The 18,475-nt window shown below is 41.2% G+C and overlaps 2 protein-coding genes across 4 annotated transcripts; one reads left to right on the top strand and one right to left on the bottom strand.

Annotated features, from left to right (window-relative positions):
* Positions 1–279: 279 nt before the first annotated feature.
* Positions 280–7,025, bottom strand: LOC146984193 (U8 snoRNA-decapping enzyme). Of its 3 annotated transcripts, none has more exons than XM_085781126.1 (5): positions 6,902–7,025; positions 5,634–5,765; positions 3,516–3,556; positions 979–1,213; positions 280–807 (listed from the first exon to the last, which is right to left on the bottom strand). In XM_085781126.1, exons 2-5 carry the CDS (start codon positions 5,763–5,765, stop codon positions 559–561), a joined length of 657 nt encoding a protein of 218 aa, XP_085637252.1. In that variant the 5' UTR covers positions 6,902–7,025; the 3' UTR covers positions 280–558. The 3 variants fall into 3 exon arrangements, with proteins under 3 accessions (XP_085637252.1, XP_085637251.1, XP_085637254.1); XM_085781125.1 differs by having other exon boundaries at positions 6,914–7,011; XM_085781128.1 differs by lacking the exon at positions 6,902–7,025 and adding an exon at positions 5,878–5,980.
* Positions 7,026–7,083: 58 nt separating this feature from the next.
* Positions 7,084–16,675, top strand: LOC146984192 (glutathione synthetase-like). Its single transcript, XM_085781124.1, has 13 exons — positions 7,084–7,236; positions 7,884–8,016; positions 9,871–10,016; positions 10,740–10,815; positions 11,225–11,364; positions 11,831–11,947; positions 12,574–12,654; positions 12,823–12,900; positions 13,021–13,090; positions 14,296–14,490; positions 14,737–14,818; positions 15,023–15,212; positions 16,158–16,675. Exons 2-13 carry the CDS (start codon positions 7,885–7,887, stop codon positions 16,279–16,281), a joined length of 1,431 nt encoding a protein of 476 aa, XP_085637250.1. The 5' UTR covers positions 7,084–7,236; position 7,884; the 3' UTR covers positions 16,282–16,675.
* The last annotated feature ends 1,800 nt before the right edge of the window (positions 16,676–18,475 follow it).

The following is an 18,475-nucleotide window of genomic DNA, read 5'->3' as shown; positions in this document are numbered from 1 at the left end:
TGACACTTAACCACAGGGTGCACATGCATGCCTATATAAGGCAAAAAAAAAAGAAAAAAAAAAAGCCATGAGCAGTGTCTTTACTGTCTTGTGTTGCCATTTTGTGTCAGCAGCTTGCAAGATGCAGAAAAAAAACCCTGCCGGAATTACTGAGATATAATTCCCAATATAGCATTAAGATATTAAAAGGTCTGATCAAGTGTTGATAGCAATAGCAATTAATTTCATATCGTATAATTAGAATTGGAGCTCGGCTGTTTGAAATCACAGAATATGACAGTCAGTGTGAATCATTTTATTTCCATTAATGGTAAAGGAGTTGATCATGTTTTCCTCAAACTGTTTGATGCACAGCGGGCAATTATGAGTCACCAGCTCAGCATCAGCATGAGCGCGAGAGTGTGTGTGTGTGTGTGTGTGTGTGTGTGTGTGTGTGAGGGATTAAGTGTGTGAGCAAATGACTGTGTTGTGTTGCTGATGATGGCCAAATTGAGTCTGTGAGACTTTCTGAGCGTTTCTCAGGATGTTTTGCGATGGACACATGAACGCAGGTGTGTCTCAAAACCGTCTCCTCTCTTTTGCCGCCGTCAGCACGAGGGACGCTTTCAGGTCCTCCGCGCTGTCGGCGTGCGTCTTCAGGGAGCGTGTGAGGGCTCTGTGCAACTCCTCGGGGGAGACCAAGTTGAGGCGCAGCAGAGAGTCCACCAGCTGGGAGCGAGCGTTGCCGATGAACGAGTGGGACAGGAAGAGCGCGAGGCCTCCGCCGGCTTTCATAGTGTATAGGGGGACTCTGACCATACCCAGGACCTGGATGGAGGGAGAGGGAGAGGGAGAGGGAGAGGGAGAGGGAGAGGGAGAGGGAGAGGGAGAGGGAGAGGGAGAGGGAGAGGGAGAGGGAGAGAGAGCAGAGTGGGGGATGGATGGTGACAGAGCATGGGAACAGGTAAATGACTGCAATCAGTCTTACACAGATTCTACCTCCTGTCCGTGATCTGTTGCAGTGCATACGGCCGCTCTCTCCACCTCCCTGATCTGCTCCTCCTCCATCTTCTTCACATAGAAGTGAGTGATAAGACAGCGGGAGGGGGACGGGCCGGGGGCGTGGCAGGAGGCCACATGATCGTCCACCGACACAGGAATGGCCACGCCCAGCTCCTCTGACAGTTCCCTGCTCAGGCCCGCCTCCAGGGTCTCCTCCTCCGGGTTAACAAGCCTGAGGTGTGGGGAGGGAGGGAGGTGTATGTGGGTGGGGGGGGTCAAAGGTCAGGATCAGATGTGAAAGTAGATAAACAACGTCAGCTACACTGTTCCCCTGAGATGCCTTAGTGCAGAAATAAATAAATCATGCTGATTGAAAAGCTGATTGAATCTCCCAAGCCCAGAACCGGTTTGTTTAGCTGCTGCTGCCTCCAGTCAAAGGAGAATCACAAGAGAGTCACAAGTCACTGGATTTTAGGTCTCAAGTTAAAGTGGAGTGATAGTGGTCAGGCCATCAGGCCCCTCCTGGATGTTTTGGTGCCTTCGGGGAGACGTCCATTGGCGCCCTCTAGAGGACTGATCTTCCCATTACAACATTTTATATTCAAAGATTTTATTATCTAATAATATTATGTCATTTTTAATGTGGGATAATTCAGTTTTAAACTGTGAGGGTCTTTTTTTCTTTATTATAAAAACTGGTTGCTAGTCTAACTAGCTAGTCCCTGTTTTAACCATACTGACATAGAACGTTACAGTAGGTTAATAATATCCCTGCGTTATTCTAACAATATCTAGTAGTGTCTGGTTTTATGTCCATCTAATTTCTATACTGAGGTGAAAATCTAATGTTAAACCTTCAATAATGAATGTCCAATTATTTATTTAAACTATTTAAGTTGATCCTGCAGTCTAGTATAGGGTTTTATTCTCCAATTATAATACATTCACCGTGGGGCAGAGACAGAAATGATGGTGTCCGAAATGATGGTTAGAAACCAAGTAAAACTACAAGAAATAATAAAAAAACACTATTATTTTGCCAAACTTTGAATCAATTTGGTTACAAAATAGAAAAAGGTTAAGGATAATAATAAAAACAAATGTACAGTAAGTGAGTAACAATGAGTTATGCTGGCAGCTCTGCAAGGCTGTAGTCAGGCACAGGCACAGCATTGTTTGAGCCACACGTCAAACTTCATTGATTTATACTGTATAGCACCTTTCACACATAGAAAATGCAATGCAAATTGCATTACATGATAAAAAACCTGAACCCTCCCACGCACGCACACACACTCTTTGTCTCTCCCCCTCGTCTGTCATTACCCTCCTCTTGTCTTTTTGTAAGCGGCTTTGGGTCCTTGAAAAGCACATGAAAGTCCAATGTATTATTATTATTATTATTATTATTATTAAATATGGCTGGGCACTGAGGATCCAGGTGAGGAAAGCATTATTAGGGAGCCATCCACACCGGGTTTTCACAGTTTCCGCCGCAAAACCACGGTGCAAAGCCCCACCAACCATCCAGGCCAGGACAACCCCCCAAGGCGACACCCCCGTACGCAGTCCAGACACAACTCATGGTGGGGAGAAAAAAAAAGAAGAAAAGCCAAATGCTAATGTCAGCATGCCAACATGCTAAATCACAATGTTAATAGGCATATCTTGCATACCCCATCATGACCCAGCGTGTTACTATGCTAATAATTACAAACAGTTGCTAAACACAGAGCACAGCTTAGGCTAATGTGACATGTGTGAATGCCATTTGTTTTACAGGTATTTCATAAATCAGATGTTTGACCTGGAGACAGCTCTAGATGAGACATTAAGAGTGAGTTCCAAACTGCCAAATGTCTAATCTGTCCAATATTTCAATAGAAAGAAAAATTTCAACTTCATGGTGGCATTGGAGGACATGCTCAGGGCTCACCGACGTCAATAGTCTTCATCCTCTGCGGAGGACCATGGATGTATAAAGACACTAAAATGGTATATGAACACAGTGTAGATAATTTGTATGTAATATGAAATTAGTAAACACTGTTGTTTCTGATGGTTGTTTCCATTTGCATTTGCAGTTTTCCTCTATTTTGCATATGTCAACACCATTTCTCAGATTTTTCTCTTCTTCTGTCTCATTATATAATTCCGAAGAGTTGGCGAATGATGCCTCAGAAATTCTGGCGGTGACTAAACTCACAGATATGAAGACACAAGTGATTCATATTAAGATGAGTACTAATTAAGCAGTATGTGTCTGGCAATCACAGTTTTTGAAGGGGTTTTTGAGGCAAGATAAGGCACCTTAGAGATGGAGCTGTCATGCATTTTTTTTTCTTTATCTTTCACTGCTCATCCTGGCGGTATGAGTGCTCCAGTGACAATGTGTGAATGTTTGTTCTCTGTCGTACAGATTTAAAACCTTTCAACGGATTCATCTGTGAAGGAAAAGACAGATTTACAGGCCTGAGCTAAACGAACCTGTGTGCATGAAAGCACAGAACAAAACAGCACCAGGAAAGACTCACCCGCCAGGGAAACCCAGCAGACCGTCAAAGCGCATCTGCATCTGTGGGAAATGACAGAGACTGTTACAAACTCACACACTGATGCATCCACATGCACAAACACTGAAAGACACACACACAGCAGCAGCAAACCGCGGGAGTGTGTTTTTATATGAACGAGTGGAATCACAAAGGAGTGCATGATAGGGATGCACCGATTGTGAAATTCTGGGCCGATGCCGATGCCGATGTTTAAAATAACAATTTGGCCGATGGCCGATGCCGATGCCGATGTTTTTTCTTTTTGTTATTTATTCCGTCTTTGGTGCCACAGAAACATTAGGCTACTGAACTATTTTAAAAGTCTTTCAGCTCTTCATATTATTTAATGAGCACAAATTCAGTTAGACAAATTTATGAAACAAAAACAAACTTTAATGTCAATTTTTACTTGACATAACCTTAAAACACTTACAGTGGTTTTTTTTAATAAAATGCTCAAATATGTCAAATTACTTCAACTTCTCTCCCTAACCCCCTTTATCTGCAATTAACCAACTTGCTCAGTAGGCTAGTAACACAGAGACAGAAGGATAAAAGGTTGTTGTTTTTTCCCAAACAGTTGATGAACTAAAAATAATCTGTATAATGTACACTGAAAGAGGAACTAAGCAGGATTTCTCCCGTGGCTATGCTACATTTTTACCTCAATTAAAAAGCCCCAGAGTAATTGTGATAGTTAACTACATGACTTGTGACTGGTAACGAGTGAGAACGGAGGCTCTCTGCCTTCACCTGGCGTCTCTCTCGTTGCAACATCAGTGTAGTAGTCTACCTGGCCGCCCCCCGTGTCCCAGCTCTTGTCTCTGTGGCACCGCAACGCAGACGCGCTGCGTAACGTAATGTTTATAACAGTTACGTAATCCACCGCTCCATTTATTGATTTCTCGCTGGCTTCGTTGTAAACACATACACGTGGCCAGGCGGAGGTTAGAGCAAAGACGGTTTATAAACCAAGACCTTTCATGACGAGTCAGCTTCCTGTATGCATGTCACGTGGGCTTCTGCACGGCCACGCCCCTTTAGAGAGACCAGAGGCAGCCTGGAGTGTATTGATTCCTATGGGACAATTTAATGTGAACACCGATTATGGTCGGGCCTTTCTCCCCACGGTCACTGAAGCAAATTTTGGACTCATTTTTCACAAGCCACATCTCTTCTGAACAGTTTGACACCAAAATGGTAATTTTCAGACGGAGAGATCCGGAGAAAATCCACTTTGTTCCAGACCTGTCTCTGTCTCTACGACACACTCTCGCGAGATTTGGCACCGATCTCCTAGGCAACGTCAAACAAACGGCCGCGAACTCCCGTGAAAATGATTTAAATTATTTTTGGCATGCTAAATATTACTGTTAGTAGTGTAAATATTTAATGTTATCATAAGAAAATATAAATATCTCACTTTCATCTACCTACAAATTGTATAAATCCACACACACACGTTCACAGATGAGGTGGTGACGGTTGGCCACGCCCACTTAGAGAGACAGGAAGTGTATACCATTTCATATCATTGGAGCAGCCGCTCATGGAGTATCTTTCCATTTATTGAATATCTTTGGTTAGAGGAAAAAAAAGCGACCAGAGGAGTTCCTCTCTAACGGGTGTATACAGGGGATTTAAATGACGAGGGGCGTTCAGGCTCCTCCGTTCCTCCGCTCGCCGTGACCACGCTGCACATATCAAGCTGTTTATTAAACATGCGCGCAACTTTTTTTTTCAAAAATCAATCCGCGGATCACATGTGTGCTGAACCGAAGATATTGATCCGAACAGATCACAGATCAATGATGATCCGTTGCACCACTAATATCTTCCCCCCCAAACAAAGGAAAAAAGAAAGGTTCCTCCCGAGCACAGCTGTTCATGCGGCATTTAAACCAACATAAACATCGGCCACTGCCATCGGTGAATGTCATCTTTTTTTGCCGATGGCCGATGGCAGTTAACGAGCCGAACATCGGCCAATGTCGATGTTAGACCGATGCATCGGTGCATCCCTAGTGCATGACCTTGCAGGCCTTTGCAATGGACTCAACTAATTTCATCCACACACCAGTAGAAGTAGTTTCTCACCAATATTATATGTTTGATGGGAAATTTCCCAAACAGCTGACTTTTGGTGTCAGCGTAGAGCATCACATGGCACGCATGGCGGTATCCTGAGCACTCCAATGCCTCCGCCCTTGATAACTGTCCATTCGCCATCTACAAGCACACACACAAACACAGGGCACAATTACAAATTCACAGTTCAGTCACTTCAGCACTCTGTCTTGTTTATCCCAACCTCCCTCATATTAAAAGAGCGGACGGAAACCTGCTGATCAGCTTGAAGACCTGAGGGTTATTTCTGTTTTTTGAGGAAATCTCACAGAAGGCGTTGTAAAACCAGGAAGTTCAAAGGAAAATCTCTGTGACATATCAGGAAAAGCTTTAGCTCCATCTGTTGGTTTGGAGCAGGCTCACATCCAGAGAATAGATTCTCTGAGCATTTGTCTTCTGCATATTGTTACCAGATTTTATTATTTAAAAAAATATATGTATAGGCTATGTAGTAAAATGACATGTAAGCTCTTTCTCTGCATCTGAAATTCACCGGTTATTCAAACTTTTTTCCACAAAGGTTTGACAATAATAATTTTGGACAGTCAGTTGATCCTAACACCTCTTAATATGTAATTCAGACCATGAAATGTTTTTATACCTGTCACTACAAAGGATTCTTCTATGCCACCCCTGAAGCTGTAATGTTATTAACATTACTTAGGCTACTGAATGAATGAATGAATGAATGAATGAATGAATGAATGAATGAATGAATGAATGAATGAAAGAATGAATGAATGAATCAATGAATCAATGAATCAATAAATAAATAAATAAATCAACGAATCAATCAGTGACTGAAGGAATGGTATCCCATGAAAATGTTTTGTTTATCCAATCCAAGTTAACTTGACCATTTTTGTCATTTTGGAGGATTTTTAGAAACATAGCTAACGTTACTCACTGTAACATTTTTGTTGTGTTGTGTGTTTTTTTCTTGATGTCTGCTCTTCAGAACAAACATGAAATTGAACTTACACCGTTAACAAAACAAAATGCACTAATGCCATTCAGAATTTAACCACCCCCAAAGCCTCTCATGATCTTGATATGAACATTGGACGACTAACTATTAGGCTAGTTGTCGTGTTTTTATGTTTTATTTAGCCTACCGTTTTCACTTTATTTACTGTCGGCGTGCAGTTTGTACACACACAGAAACGTAAAAGAGAAAGGAGTAAAATGAACAAAACGACGTTATACCAAACCGCACTACCATTGACCACGCACATTACACACTAAGTTACCTGTCCCAGAAACGCCTCTTCGCAGGTAACAAAGTGCTGTCTCATACTTCGCTCAGCATTTTGAGCCCACACCGCTCACTCACTGCCGGGGAGCTCGGGACCTCGCCGTAAGCTTTCCGATGACGTTTTAACCCCTGATTGGCTGAGCAAAGCCATGGCTCTGTCTCGACCAATCAGCGGTGGCAAGAGAGTACCACCTATGGATGTGTGTTGTATACATGTACCATAGACTGTACATTATGTGAGAGTACTCCGTACCTGACAGCTGGCAGCATTGACATTTCAACGACTACCGTTCGTGGGATTGAAGTCCACTAAGAAAGGTACCGTTGCCCGGTTAATGCAGGCGAAGACTTAGTTTCTGTGAGCCCTGTTGCACAGGACAGATAACACTGATTTGGGAAGGCTGTTAGCTCGAAGCTAACCAACTGTATCCACTGCTAACAGCCACAGTTAGCCGACGGTGCTTAGCGTCTGTAACTTACCTATCTGGTTCAAGAGGGTCATCTGGTTAGCGTTTAGTAAATTATACGGTGTTGTGTTTCGGTAGTATACACCGGTCTATAACAAATAATACACAGGCACTACATCCCTGTCAGGTTTAATGTTCTTCTATTAACTTTTTAAAGATTATTTCTGCCTACTTAGTACTCATTATGCATATCCATGGCGTGCAATGTGCGGTCTTGTTTGATCGCTAAGTGCCACAGGCTGCACGACAATTTTGATGATAATATTCAATGTTATACCAATAGCCTTGAGGTAATTATAATTCATTACTGTCAGTAGCAGCATTAGCATAGCTGTAATACTGTCCCATAAAATGTTCACGAGTGTATGCAGGATAGTTTAATCACAGATTCTGTAATCCCAGACAGAAAGACAACCTCGTAAAACACGACACTCAAAATACTATGCTTTTCTAGCAATAGAGGACATAGTGATTTGCTCTTTGATTGTATGACTTCAGAATGGCCCAGGGGATACCAGAGGAGGTGATGATGAATACTGCACTGATCAAAGACCTGGCGGATGTGGCAAAAGATGCAGCTCTTCTGCAGGGTGTCCTAATGAGGATCCAAGAGACTCCCAACGCATCAGAGGTGAGAAATGGGAGCAGGCATGTTTAGTTAATCAACACTGGATAAGATAATATACACATGGCACTGTTAAAGTGGAAACAAATTCTGCTCTTGGATGATTAGAAAAGATAAGAAAAGAAGAACCTTTATTGATCTACCTGTAGCAGAAATTGAAATTTGACACAGCAGCACAAAAGAAAAGGCTTACGTTATACATAGTAAGTTATTTACAACCTGAAATAGAGAGTGGGAACTGAATCTAGAATAAATAAGATAAAATAGTAGTTACACAGTAAATGGTACATATGCAAAATAAAAAAATGAAACACAAAGAAACAATGAAAAACAGGAGATTGGAGGCGCATGATTGGACAAGTCTGTGTCAACATAATGAAGAATAGAACAAACAATACGAACTATACAGCACATGATATGTTAGACAGTTTGGACTAATTTTCACTCACATTGACATGAAAGGGAGAAACTGTGACCCTGATAACATGTGTCTCAATCACAGCTAGACACCTCTAAGTATGTCACGTCACACCAGGAGTTAAGACATGTCTCTACTGTACGTGCATCTTGAGCAGCTACATGTGATGAGTTCCCTGCTCTCTATGCAAATCTGTTTTATAAAGATTGTTGACAATCTGATGGTGACAGACTGCTCTGTTTTCATTGTGTTTGTAGGTGAGAGGGGGGAGAAGGGTGGGCTCACAGGGGCTGCTGGGCCAATCAGTGAAATAAGGTTTCACTCATATAATACCGCAGTGGGCTTCTACAAAAAACTAATACTTTCAGTTCATTATGAAACTGTGCAAGGACTAGTTAGACTATATGGCCATGGTGTCGGTTGAGTAGGTGGTCCTCCTGTTTGTGTTCACACTTGTAAAAGAATGTGGCCTAGACCTCCAGCCACCTCCATTTTAACATCCGGACTTTGAGCCTTTGATCCCCTGAGACACCTGTCGATGTCAGGTCTGAATAGGCCTATGTGTAAAGAGAACAATCTTCATTTGTGGTTTTGACGAAAGAGTGTTATATATTTTATATATTTTTGTGGACTTATAGTAGTTATCAGACCAGCACTCCCTTTTTTACTTCCAATTTTCATTCATGCAAACTGCATTGGCTGAGAGTAATCTCTTGTCATGATGTGTTCCTGCACAGTCCGTCATTATCATAAATTAGACAGCAGGTTCAGTCTCTTTCTATGAGATGGATTCAAAAATGAAATTGTGAATTCACTGTGAGGAGTGATGGCATTGCCCTCACCATGGTGATCACCGCTTTTTAAGGCTTCAAGGGTAAAAATACTTTTAAAAATCCATCAGCGATGCGGCCGGTGAGAGAGCAGGAAGCCCTCCACTTCCTCGCTGTCATAACAACTGTTGTTCAGCAGTGGCACCACTTCATCTCACCTCCTCTCATGTGCCAATTACCATGGCCTTTATCAGAATAGTCACTTCTGAATAAAATTATAGAGAAAATATCTCAAAGGCAACAAGTCGTGACTGTAATAGATGAATGATACCGGCAATGTCTGAAAAAAGTTTGAGGTCAGTGTATAATTGAGTGAAAGATCCAGAAAATTCTTCTCAAAAGACAAATTTGAAGAATGTGCATTTGTGTGTTGTTGTGACAAAGTGTGTCCCAGGCAGCAGCAGAGTGAAGCTATAAGCCATGGCTGTTGAAGTGGGCGTGTTCACTGTGAAGTCATGTGAGGAATTTTAGGCTCTGGATCATGTTAATCCTGTGTTTACAACTACTTCCAATGGTTATTTTCATTCCACGCATGCCATGTGCTTGTGCTTTTGTTTGCTTGATTTTTGATGAAAGCTAATTGAAGATGACACTTTTGTTCTTGTTTTTCAGTTGGTGACTTACGCTCCGTTCACACTCTTCCCCACGCCTGTGCCTAAGGATGTTTTCCACCAGGCTCTGGCTGTGCAAACTCACTACAACACACTGGTGGACAAGATCAGCCAGGATGCAGACTTCCTGCGAGATGCTCTCACCAGGTATTATGTGAGCTATATTAGTAGAGGGCGTTTCCACTGCAGGAACTTTGGGGTGATTCTGCAGGGCCGGGGTTGTTGGTGCGTGTTTCCACTGCAGGAACGTCCCCCAAAGGACCATCTCCAGGAAGGTGGCTAAACAAGTCCCTGCCTGGGGGTAGGTATTCAGAGCGGCCACGAAAAATTCCCGGGTGGGGCTTGAGGTTTACTCTGTGCTGATTGGGTATGCTCAAAGTGAGATGTGAGGCCAGGAGAAAGCCCCGAAATAATTAGCAGCATTTTTTTAAACCCAGCATTGTTAAAGAAAAACATCTACACGGCTGGGAAAAAAAGAGAATAAGACAGAAGAAGTAAAAAATTACATTTTTTAAACCCAGCATTACTACAAAGCATCTACACTGCCGGAAAAAACAACAACAAGCTCAAAAAAGACTGCTGCACAATGATTGCATGATGATTGAAACTGTTGCACGAATAGATCACGTCGCATCAAGAGTAGCGGGCCCCTGCTCTGCAGTGGAGACACAAACCGAGTGAGAGGACGTTTCCTGTAAATTTCCTGTCCCCCTCCCTAGAACGGAAAAACCCGCAGTTGAAACACGGAAGTCCAAAATGTTCTTTAATTGTCAAATTGTTTATTTAACTCCAGTCTAATACAATAGAAGTATGGTGTTTTGAATAAGTCAATGTCAGTATCTTAACAGACTTATGTTCTTTGTTTTGTAGCACCATTGAGGTAGACGACTTCACTGCGAGGTTGTTCAGGATCCATGAGCAGATCCTGAAAGAAGGAAGGTCTCAGGTACGTCGGCTCAGCACTCTCACGCTCCAGTGATGTAAACTACTTATTAACCCTGTTTCAGAGTGAGAGGCCTCGTTATTTACCCATCTTGTAATCCTCCTCTAATTTTCTCATTATGGTGCAATCTTGTGGTCAGATCAACAAAACAATCAACATTCCAGAGGCCACAGCCTTTGGTCTCTGATAAACTGAATGATTAGATAAGGAGATAGGAATTCCCATTCAGAGACACTGTTATTATCACTGTCCATGTATTTGATAAGAGCATATTTTCATCAATCGTCTTCATACAGTAATAGAAATATTGAATTATTCACCTTGTTAAAAATTAAATTAGTTGATTAGTAAATTTGCTGCTGTCCATAGACAACTCAATTAATCCATTGTTTCTTTGCCTTTTCCTCTTCAGTCTATTGTGTTGGGTATCAATCGCTCTGACTACATGCTGGATCAAAAAGAGGATGGGATGTCATCTCTGAAGCAGATAGAGATTAACACCTTTGCTGCTAGTTTTGGCGGTCTTTCATCACGAACACCGGATGTACACCGGTGAGTCAGTTTCAGTTTGTGATGCAAAATAAGTTTTCTGCTACAACTGAGCAAGAAGTCAGATCACTGTCAACCATTGTTCCTGGGCTCTGAAGGAGGTTTTTATTTTCATGTTGTGCAGCTTGAGCTTGTTGTATTTCATGAAAAGGTGTTTTTCAGACATCAATGTAACTTGAGAAGTTTTTATCTTTATTATTATTGCAGTGTTTCACAATATCTTTGCTTAAAATACTGTTGTGCCATGTCATGTAAAATGCCCTGGTTGTAAAAGAGTACCACAGCTGCCATATGAGTGTTTTATCCCTTCAGAAGCATTATAATAGAAATTTTAAGAGAAATTAATACATTGTGATATATATCGTTTCTGTCTGAGGTTCAAAGTAAATACTCTTTTATTTATATTTCAGACCATACTGTGACACAGATTTATAATACACCATATGCTGTTCTTCATCTTGCTCGACAGACACATCCTTAAGGTGGCCGGCCGTTTGGAGGAGAGCCAGCGCATCTTAGACAACAACCCTGCTGCTGGTCTGGCTGCAGCAGTGGCCAAAGCCTGGGAGCTCTACGGATCAGAGAGGTGGGCATTAACTATGGTCCAGACCTGGCTCAGGCTGTCAAACTATTATATGCATTGAAATATAAAATGATCAAGACTAGCTTAAAATGCCAAGTGATCAGGCAAGTGAGGAAGATCAATACTGAGGCTAAGACAAAGGGACACATGAAAGATGCTGAGTGCACACAGGTATGTACAGGGAACAACACGCTTGATTGAGAAGTCACTTCCAGAATGAAGAAAAACTTCTTTATGACACAACAGCGTGATGACAATGCTCCCCCACCTGAGGGCAGACATCATTTCCCTGTCAATGATCATGACAGTAAACTCTGAGGATTAACCACAAAATGGAAATCAGCAACGAGCCTCAGGAAACAGGAAAAGGTCAGGCTGTATTTCACAGACATGCTACAGGAAACACCACACAGACAGGAATATTCAAACTCTTAACAGTGCTTACTAACTTAAGGAGCCTATCCAGTCGAATTGGAGCTATGCTTATCTTGCTTATACCTATTATTGGCATCATGTCTCTGGATTTACAGTCACGGTGGGGAAAAAAAGTGTAATTTCCCTGATTAAAACAATTGCAGCAGAGATCTGCTAGAATAATGTTTAAAGTAACAATGATTGTGTCATTACAGGGCAGTCGTTATGTTCCTGGTGGAAGAGAACCAAAGGAACATCTTTGATCAGCGATACATTGAGAACGAACTGTGGAAGAGGTAAGCTGTAAGACTGGAGAGCCATCTTTTAGGAAGTAAACTATTCCCCTGTCATCTTAGCCAACTCTTCTGAAAATAAGACACAGCAAATTAGTTTTCGACCTTATACATCCATTCCAAAGTTTGGAAACAGACATCCAGGAAGTACACTCTCTCTCTTTGTTTCAGAAACATTCGCACAGTACGGAAGCGGTTTGATGATGTTTGTAAATCGGGATCTCTGGATGAGGACAAAAAGCTCTTTGTGTAGGTTTGTTTCTCTGTCATTACACTCATAGTAATCAATGTATAACTCACAGATTAAAACCATGTGTGATACATTATAATCAGTTTGACTGACTGCAGCTTGTGTTGCTCTTTTTTTAGTGACGGGCTGGAGGTGGCAGTGGTGTACTTCAGGAACGGCTACATGCCTCAGAACTACGTCTCTGAACAGGTCTCCACTTACTTCTTTATCCCTGGAGTTTTGACTGTTAGCATTTGAAGTACTTGAATTGTTAAGTCAAGTCAGATCAATTTTATTTGGCACAATATAACAATGATAACAAAAACAGTCCACTAAGGATAGCTCTGGAGATGGGAGGACATGGAGAAACTTCAGGACGAGAGAAGGGGGGACGGAGACAGTGGCACGTAGCCTGGGTGCTCATGTGCCTGAGAGAGAAAAGAACTGGTTAGGATGATGCATTGATTTCCATAAAGGTTAAACTGTCGAGGCTGAGGTCCACTGGACATTGGGCACAAAGTCTGAAGTGTAAAAACTAGGGGCTAATAATGGAGGTGGAGAATGTATAGATATTAATAGTAACTAAGTAAAAGATGATGCATGTAGCTCTGCCATAAGAAACTGTTAAGAGATGGATACAAATCTCTTTCTCCTTTGTTCCAAGATTAGACATTAATTTGCAGAATGATCAGTTAAGTTGCCCAAAAGTTTAATTGTTTAGTATGGTATAACTTCACCATCATCTTGAGTGTTCAGTGCAGCTACACTATGAACCATCAGATACTTGAGTTCAAATTAGTTAATTTTACAAAAGGAGCAAAAATGTAAAGGGACATCTTCAGTCTCATATTTTATAATGTGAGATGTCTTTTTTAAATTAATAAAGGGGGTTAGGGTGTATATTTAGTGTAAATACTGTTAAAGTGTTGAAGTGTGTAGTCTTTGGACAGAATTCACACAGCACAGAATTAACTATCTGTAGAACAGAGCAATCAGGACTTCTGTAGCTTTGTGATGTCACAAGTCACCTGGGACCACCACCCAACCTTGCAGGATTTGTTATTTCCCTGAAATCTGCTTTATGGTATATTTATTTGAGCACACATAAACAGCTAGCCAATTAGAAAGGAGAATCAGAGCCTCCTCTCCTTTGATTGGTTCCCTGATCTGTTGTCACTACTGTAGTTCTACAGAGAGAAGCCGAAAGATGAGATGTAAAACTATACTGGGATGATTTTTGGTTCTTAAAACCCCAAATTTATCTTCTTATATATAGATCAACACTGAAACTAAAATAAAAGAATCCCATTTTAGAGTTCAGAAGCTTAAAGAAAATCATCTCAAACTAAAACACACACATGAACAGGCCTGAATCCAGAATCAGATATGTGTGTTCTTGTTTTTTTTAATTGCAGACATGGGATGCTCGTCTTCTGATGGAGCGCTCGAAGGCCGTGAAGTGTCCAGACATCAGCACTCACCTGGCTGGGACCAAGAAGGTCCAGCAGGTTCTCGCACGACCTGGAGTTCTGGAGAGGTTCTTCCCAGACCAGCCTGAGGTGGTGGAGCAGATCAGAGCAACGTTCGCCGGCCTCTACACTTTAGACATGGTAAGACACTGACAACATACTGCATACTCCTTCACATGGTTGTGTTTTGACATAAACCGTATTGAGGATAAAAGGGTGGATCAGTCAAGTATTTTCCTTGTCTCGTTACATAGATAGAATTACTTCATTGTGTCTTCGGGCTGCATTTTGGTCTTAAAAATGTTTCCTTTTGTATGTGTTATGCTAATATATCCTGACCTGTTTTTCTTGCCTGTTTTATTCATCTGTTGTTTGTGCTGCCTTCAGGGCCCAGAGGGTGATAAAACGGTGACAATGGCTTTGGCAGCGCCGGATCGGTATGTCCTGAAGCCTCAGCGTGAGGGAGGAGGTACGATTGCAGACACTTCTTAATAAAATAATTTCCTTGTGCAGAAGATCCTGAAACCAATGCCATGTCTATCAACCTTAACACGATTGTTTATATTCTGCTGACAGCACTCACCAGCCCTACAGATGTATCCTGGCAGTATCTCGCCTCATGTGATTTAGCAAACTGGAATATTATGTTTTAACATCATCATCGTTTTCACAGGTAACAACATCTATGGATCAGAGATCTGCAAAGTCCTGGAGGGGATGAAGGAGAACACAGAGAGGATGGCCTACATACTGATGGATAAAATCCATCCCACCCCCGCACAGAACTTCCTGCTGAGGCGAGACGCTCCCCTCCAGATCAGGAACTGTCTTAGTGAACTGGGAGCGTTTGGAGCATACGTCAGGTACATAGTCACAGCTATAAAGTATGTTGTGAGCATGGATCTGTTTAAAATGGGATACTACTGTATATAATAAGGGGAACTATGCAAGTCCAGTCGCTTTTCCTCTGTTTTGCTAACCCTCCTCTGGGCCATGTGCATTTGTTTTCAACAAAGCCGGTGAGAAAGCATTCCATGGAGCGGTGAATAACATTATTTATCATCTGCGCATTACGATGTGTATATTTGTGTAGTCATATCTAACATAAAAGAGAGATGGAGGGTTACAGGCCAAGAGATGCTACGTGGAAGGCAAGCATTCTCCCTGTAACAAGTTACAAGTAATTTATTTAACCATCACAATTACTCTGAAGCTGTTTAATTAAAGGTAAAAATGTAGCATAGTTTAGGTAAATATATAATTGTTGATTCTTGTGATCTTTTACTGAAATGATTTAATAAACGTTATGCCATAAAGTACAGAGGGAGTTTTTCTGCCTCTGATATCGTTCTACCTCGCAGCAGTATTTCCGTAAGAAACCGTAGCTGTTAGATATTACTTTAAATCTATAATCATTATTCAGCTAAAGCCAATAATCAGATGATTGGGGCATTAGTCATCTGATAATTTCAATTTAGAAGATGTTTTTAAAAGGAATTGACGTTTTATGAGATTATTCCATTTGATTCCATCTCAGTGTAGTGAGCGATCTAATCAAAAGCAGGGTTCAGGTAAAAACCCAGTCCTTCAGGGTCGGATGGTGGGTAAACGTGGGCGGGGCTGAAGTTTTGACAGCTCATTGTAAGGCTGTGGCTTGGTGGATTTCTGTGGATGGAGGATTTGATACTTTTACTAGTATAATATAGAATCTAGACCTGATTTTTAATTTAAGAAATGACATGGGGATCTGACTTTACAATCTATGGGATCTTAATATCTTCATCCACTGTTTCTTTGTTTCCTTACAGGCAGGGTAAAGACATGGTGATGAATGAGTGTGTGGGCCATTTGCTGAGGACCAAGAGCTCAGAGCACTCAGACGGAGGCGTAGCAGCAGGGGTCGCCGTGCTGGACAATCCTCTCCTCGTCTGAGACCGTACATTCCTACTTTCTGAGCTTTCACCCAAGAAAATGCACAACAGCAAAAATCAAGAAGGCATACTCGAGTGAACTGTGGCTGCTACAGTGTGACGATGAGACTGAGCAGATATGTAACGTGCTGTGACGGGGATAAGGATCCGTTGTTCCATACAGACCTGGAGGGTGACGCAGTGTACGGTCTGTTACCTCTGATGTAGCCTGGTGTTGGTCATTTGCAGCTATGTTCAATGTCAGTGACTCCAAAGATTTTATGAGGACCATGTTTTGAGAAGATGATGATTGAAAAAGTGATCAAATATAAAGCCAGTAAGAGATTAAAAGACATAATTTTACTATCAAGAAAAGCGTCAAGCGTCAATCAGCTCTTTGTTAACTCAGATGAGTTCACCTCAACCCTAATGTATCTTTTTTTACATTTATAATACATCTATAATATTAACTGTAATATTTCAGTTGGGCAACTTCTCATTAAAAAGAAAACATGTCATGTAAGGCTAAACCACAACTGTGTCACAGTCACTCAGCTGTTACTACATGTTTATTTATTCTACATATTTCACTACATCCACATCACTGCAGATTCTGAGCAGCTCTGACACAGTTTTAATCGGATGCTCTGTTTCTTATAAAATTGTATAATTTGTGTGTGTTTTATTCATTTACACTACTCACAAAAAGTTAGGGATATTTGACAAGAATATCCCTGTAAAAAGTTAATGCTAGTCATATTCTATCATGAAAGCAGGCCTTTTAAGCAGAAGGATGCAATGGTAATTTCTTTATCTCAAACAAAAGTTAACAACAGTGGTGGCTAAAGCACAACAAAAATCTCAATGTCTCAATAACTAATAATTTGATCAAAGTGTTGTCTTGGTCTCATGATGTCAGAATGTGAACATGGTGGAGAGAAGAGGACTGTATACTGTCATTCAACCAGAACATTAAGTTTTATCAGACGGTGCTTGTGATTTCTGTGGTTAATCACCTTGTTAGAGAACAGCATGTTATTCAATAAGTACTGAAACGTTGAACAATTGGACATGTGCATTCAAAAGTTAAGAGAAGGTTAAATTAAGTTCACCTGTAAAGGTTATAGTGCATTTAGGTGCATCCTGAAATTTAATCCAAAAGCCAAACATCCCTAACTTTTTGTGAGTAGTGTATAACGACTGCTTCAGTTCGACTGTTGACTCTTTACAGAGATATTTGCCCTGTTTTTTTGTTCATGTGTTAAAACTCAATCATGATGACAAAAGCCAAACAACTAAAAGCCCAGGTAAACAGTCTCACATCTACACCTGTCAGACTTTTTAAGCCGTTGGATAAACATTAGGGTGGCCCTAGCCAATAAATGCTCAGTTGCTTGGCAGGACCAATATCCTGTTGTAAGTTGCTATTTCTATCATGCTATATCAACGCTTGACAGCAGACTCGTCTTAAAAAGAAGCTTAAATTGACTATAATACAGGTAAGGCTCCTTGACCAGCTGCTGTTATTCAGCTTCATTTTTTTTTTTACCTTGTAGCAGAACTGAGATTCCTACAGCACCGAAGCTAATGGAGTCGACCAAATGTGAAAAAGTAATGTTATGTGATACAACAGAAATACTCTCCACTGGTTGTTATGTTTTTAAAAGAGAGAAGAAACTACTAAGTGTCCTTAGAAAGCCTTTCTTTATTTTCTCCCTAATGCCAAGGAACTGAGACAGGTGACTGATAATACATTATACCCTCTGCAAACAGATGTAGTGACAGTTTTGCTCTGTTTTCTTAACCCTGGGATGCACAAGAACAATGGCTAAAACATTTTTATAATTTTCTTGATTCAGAATAAATTCTTTACTGTGATAAACACAGTTTAACAGATGATGCATTAAGCCACAGTGAAGTCTTTTACCAGTCACTACAGCTGAGTGGTGAATGTGTATTGAAACTCCTAGTGCTATTGCTGCAACAAATAGTGATCGTAATAATGTCGTTAATATCAATAATAGTATAGTGTAGAGAAAATGATGCATCTACAGGGCGTTTTCCCCACATGACATGCAGCTCTGAGATCTTTTATTACCCTGAGGTAAAGTAGCTTCAGAAGGTGTTGGGTTTCCATTGTGTTGTGACAGTGGTTCAACAGACACAGATGTGACAACGTTGAGCCGCTCCTGGTTAGGGTTAGAGTATGAAATTTC

Source organism: Trachurus japonicus, chromosome 7, assembly GCF_045865225.1.
Source record: "Trachurus japonicus isolate A0001 chromosome 7, Traja_1.0".
Classification (NCBI taxonomy): Eukaryota; Metazoa; Chordata; class Actinopteri; order Carangiformes; family Carangidae; genus Trachurus; species Trachurus japonicus.
This window is presented reverse-complemented; position numbering and strand designations above follow the sequence as displayed.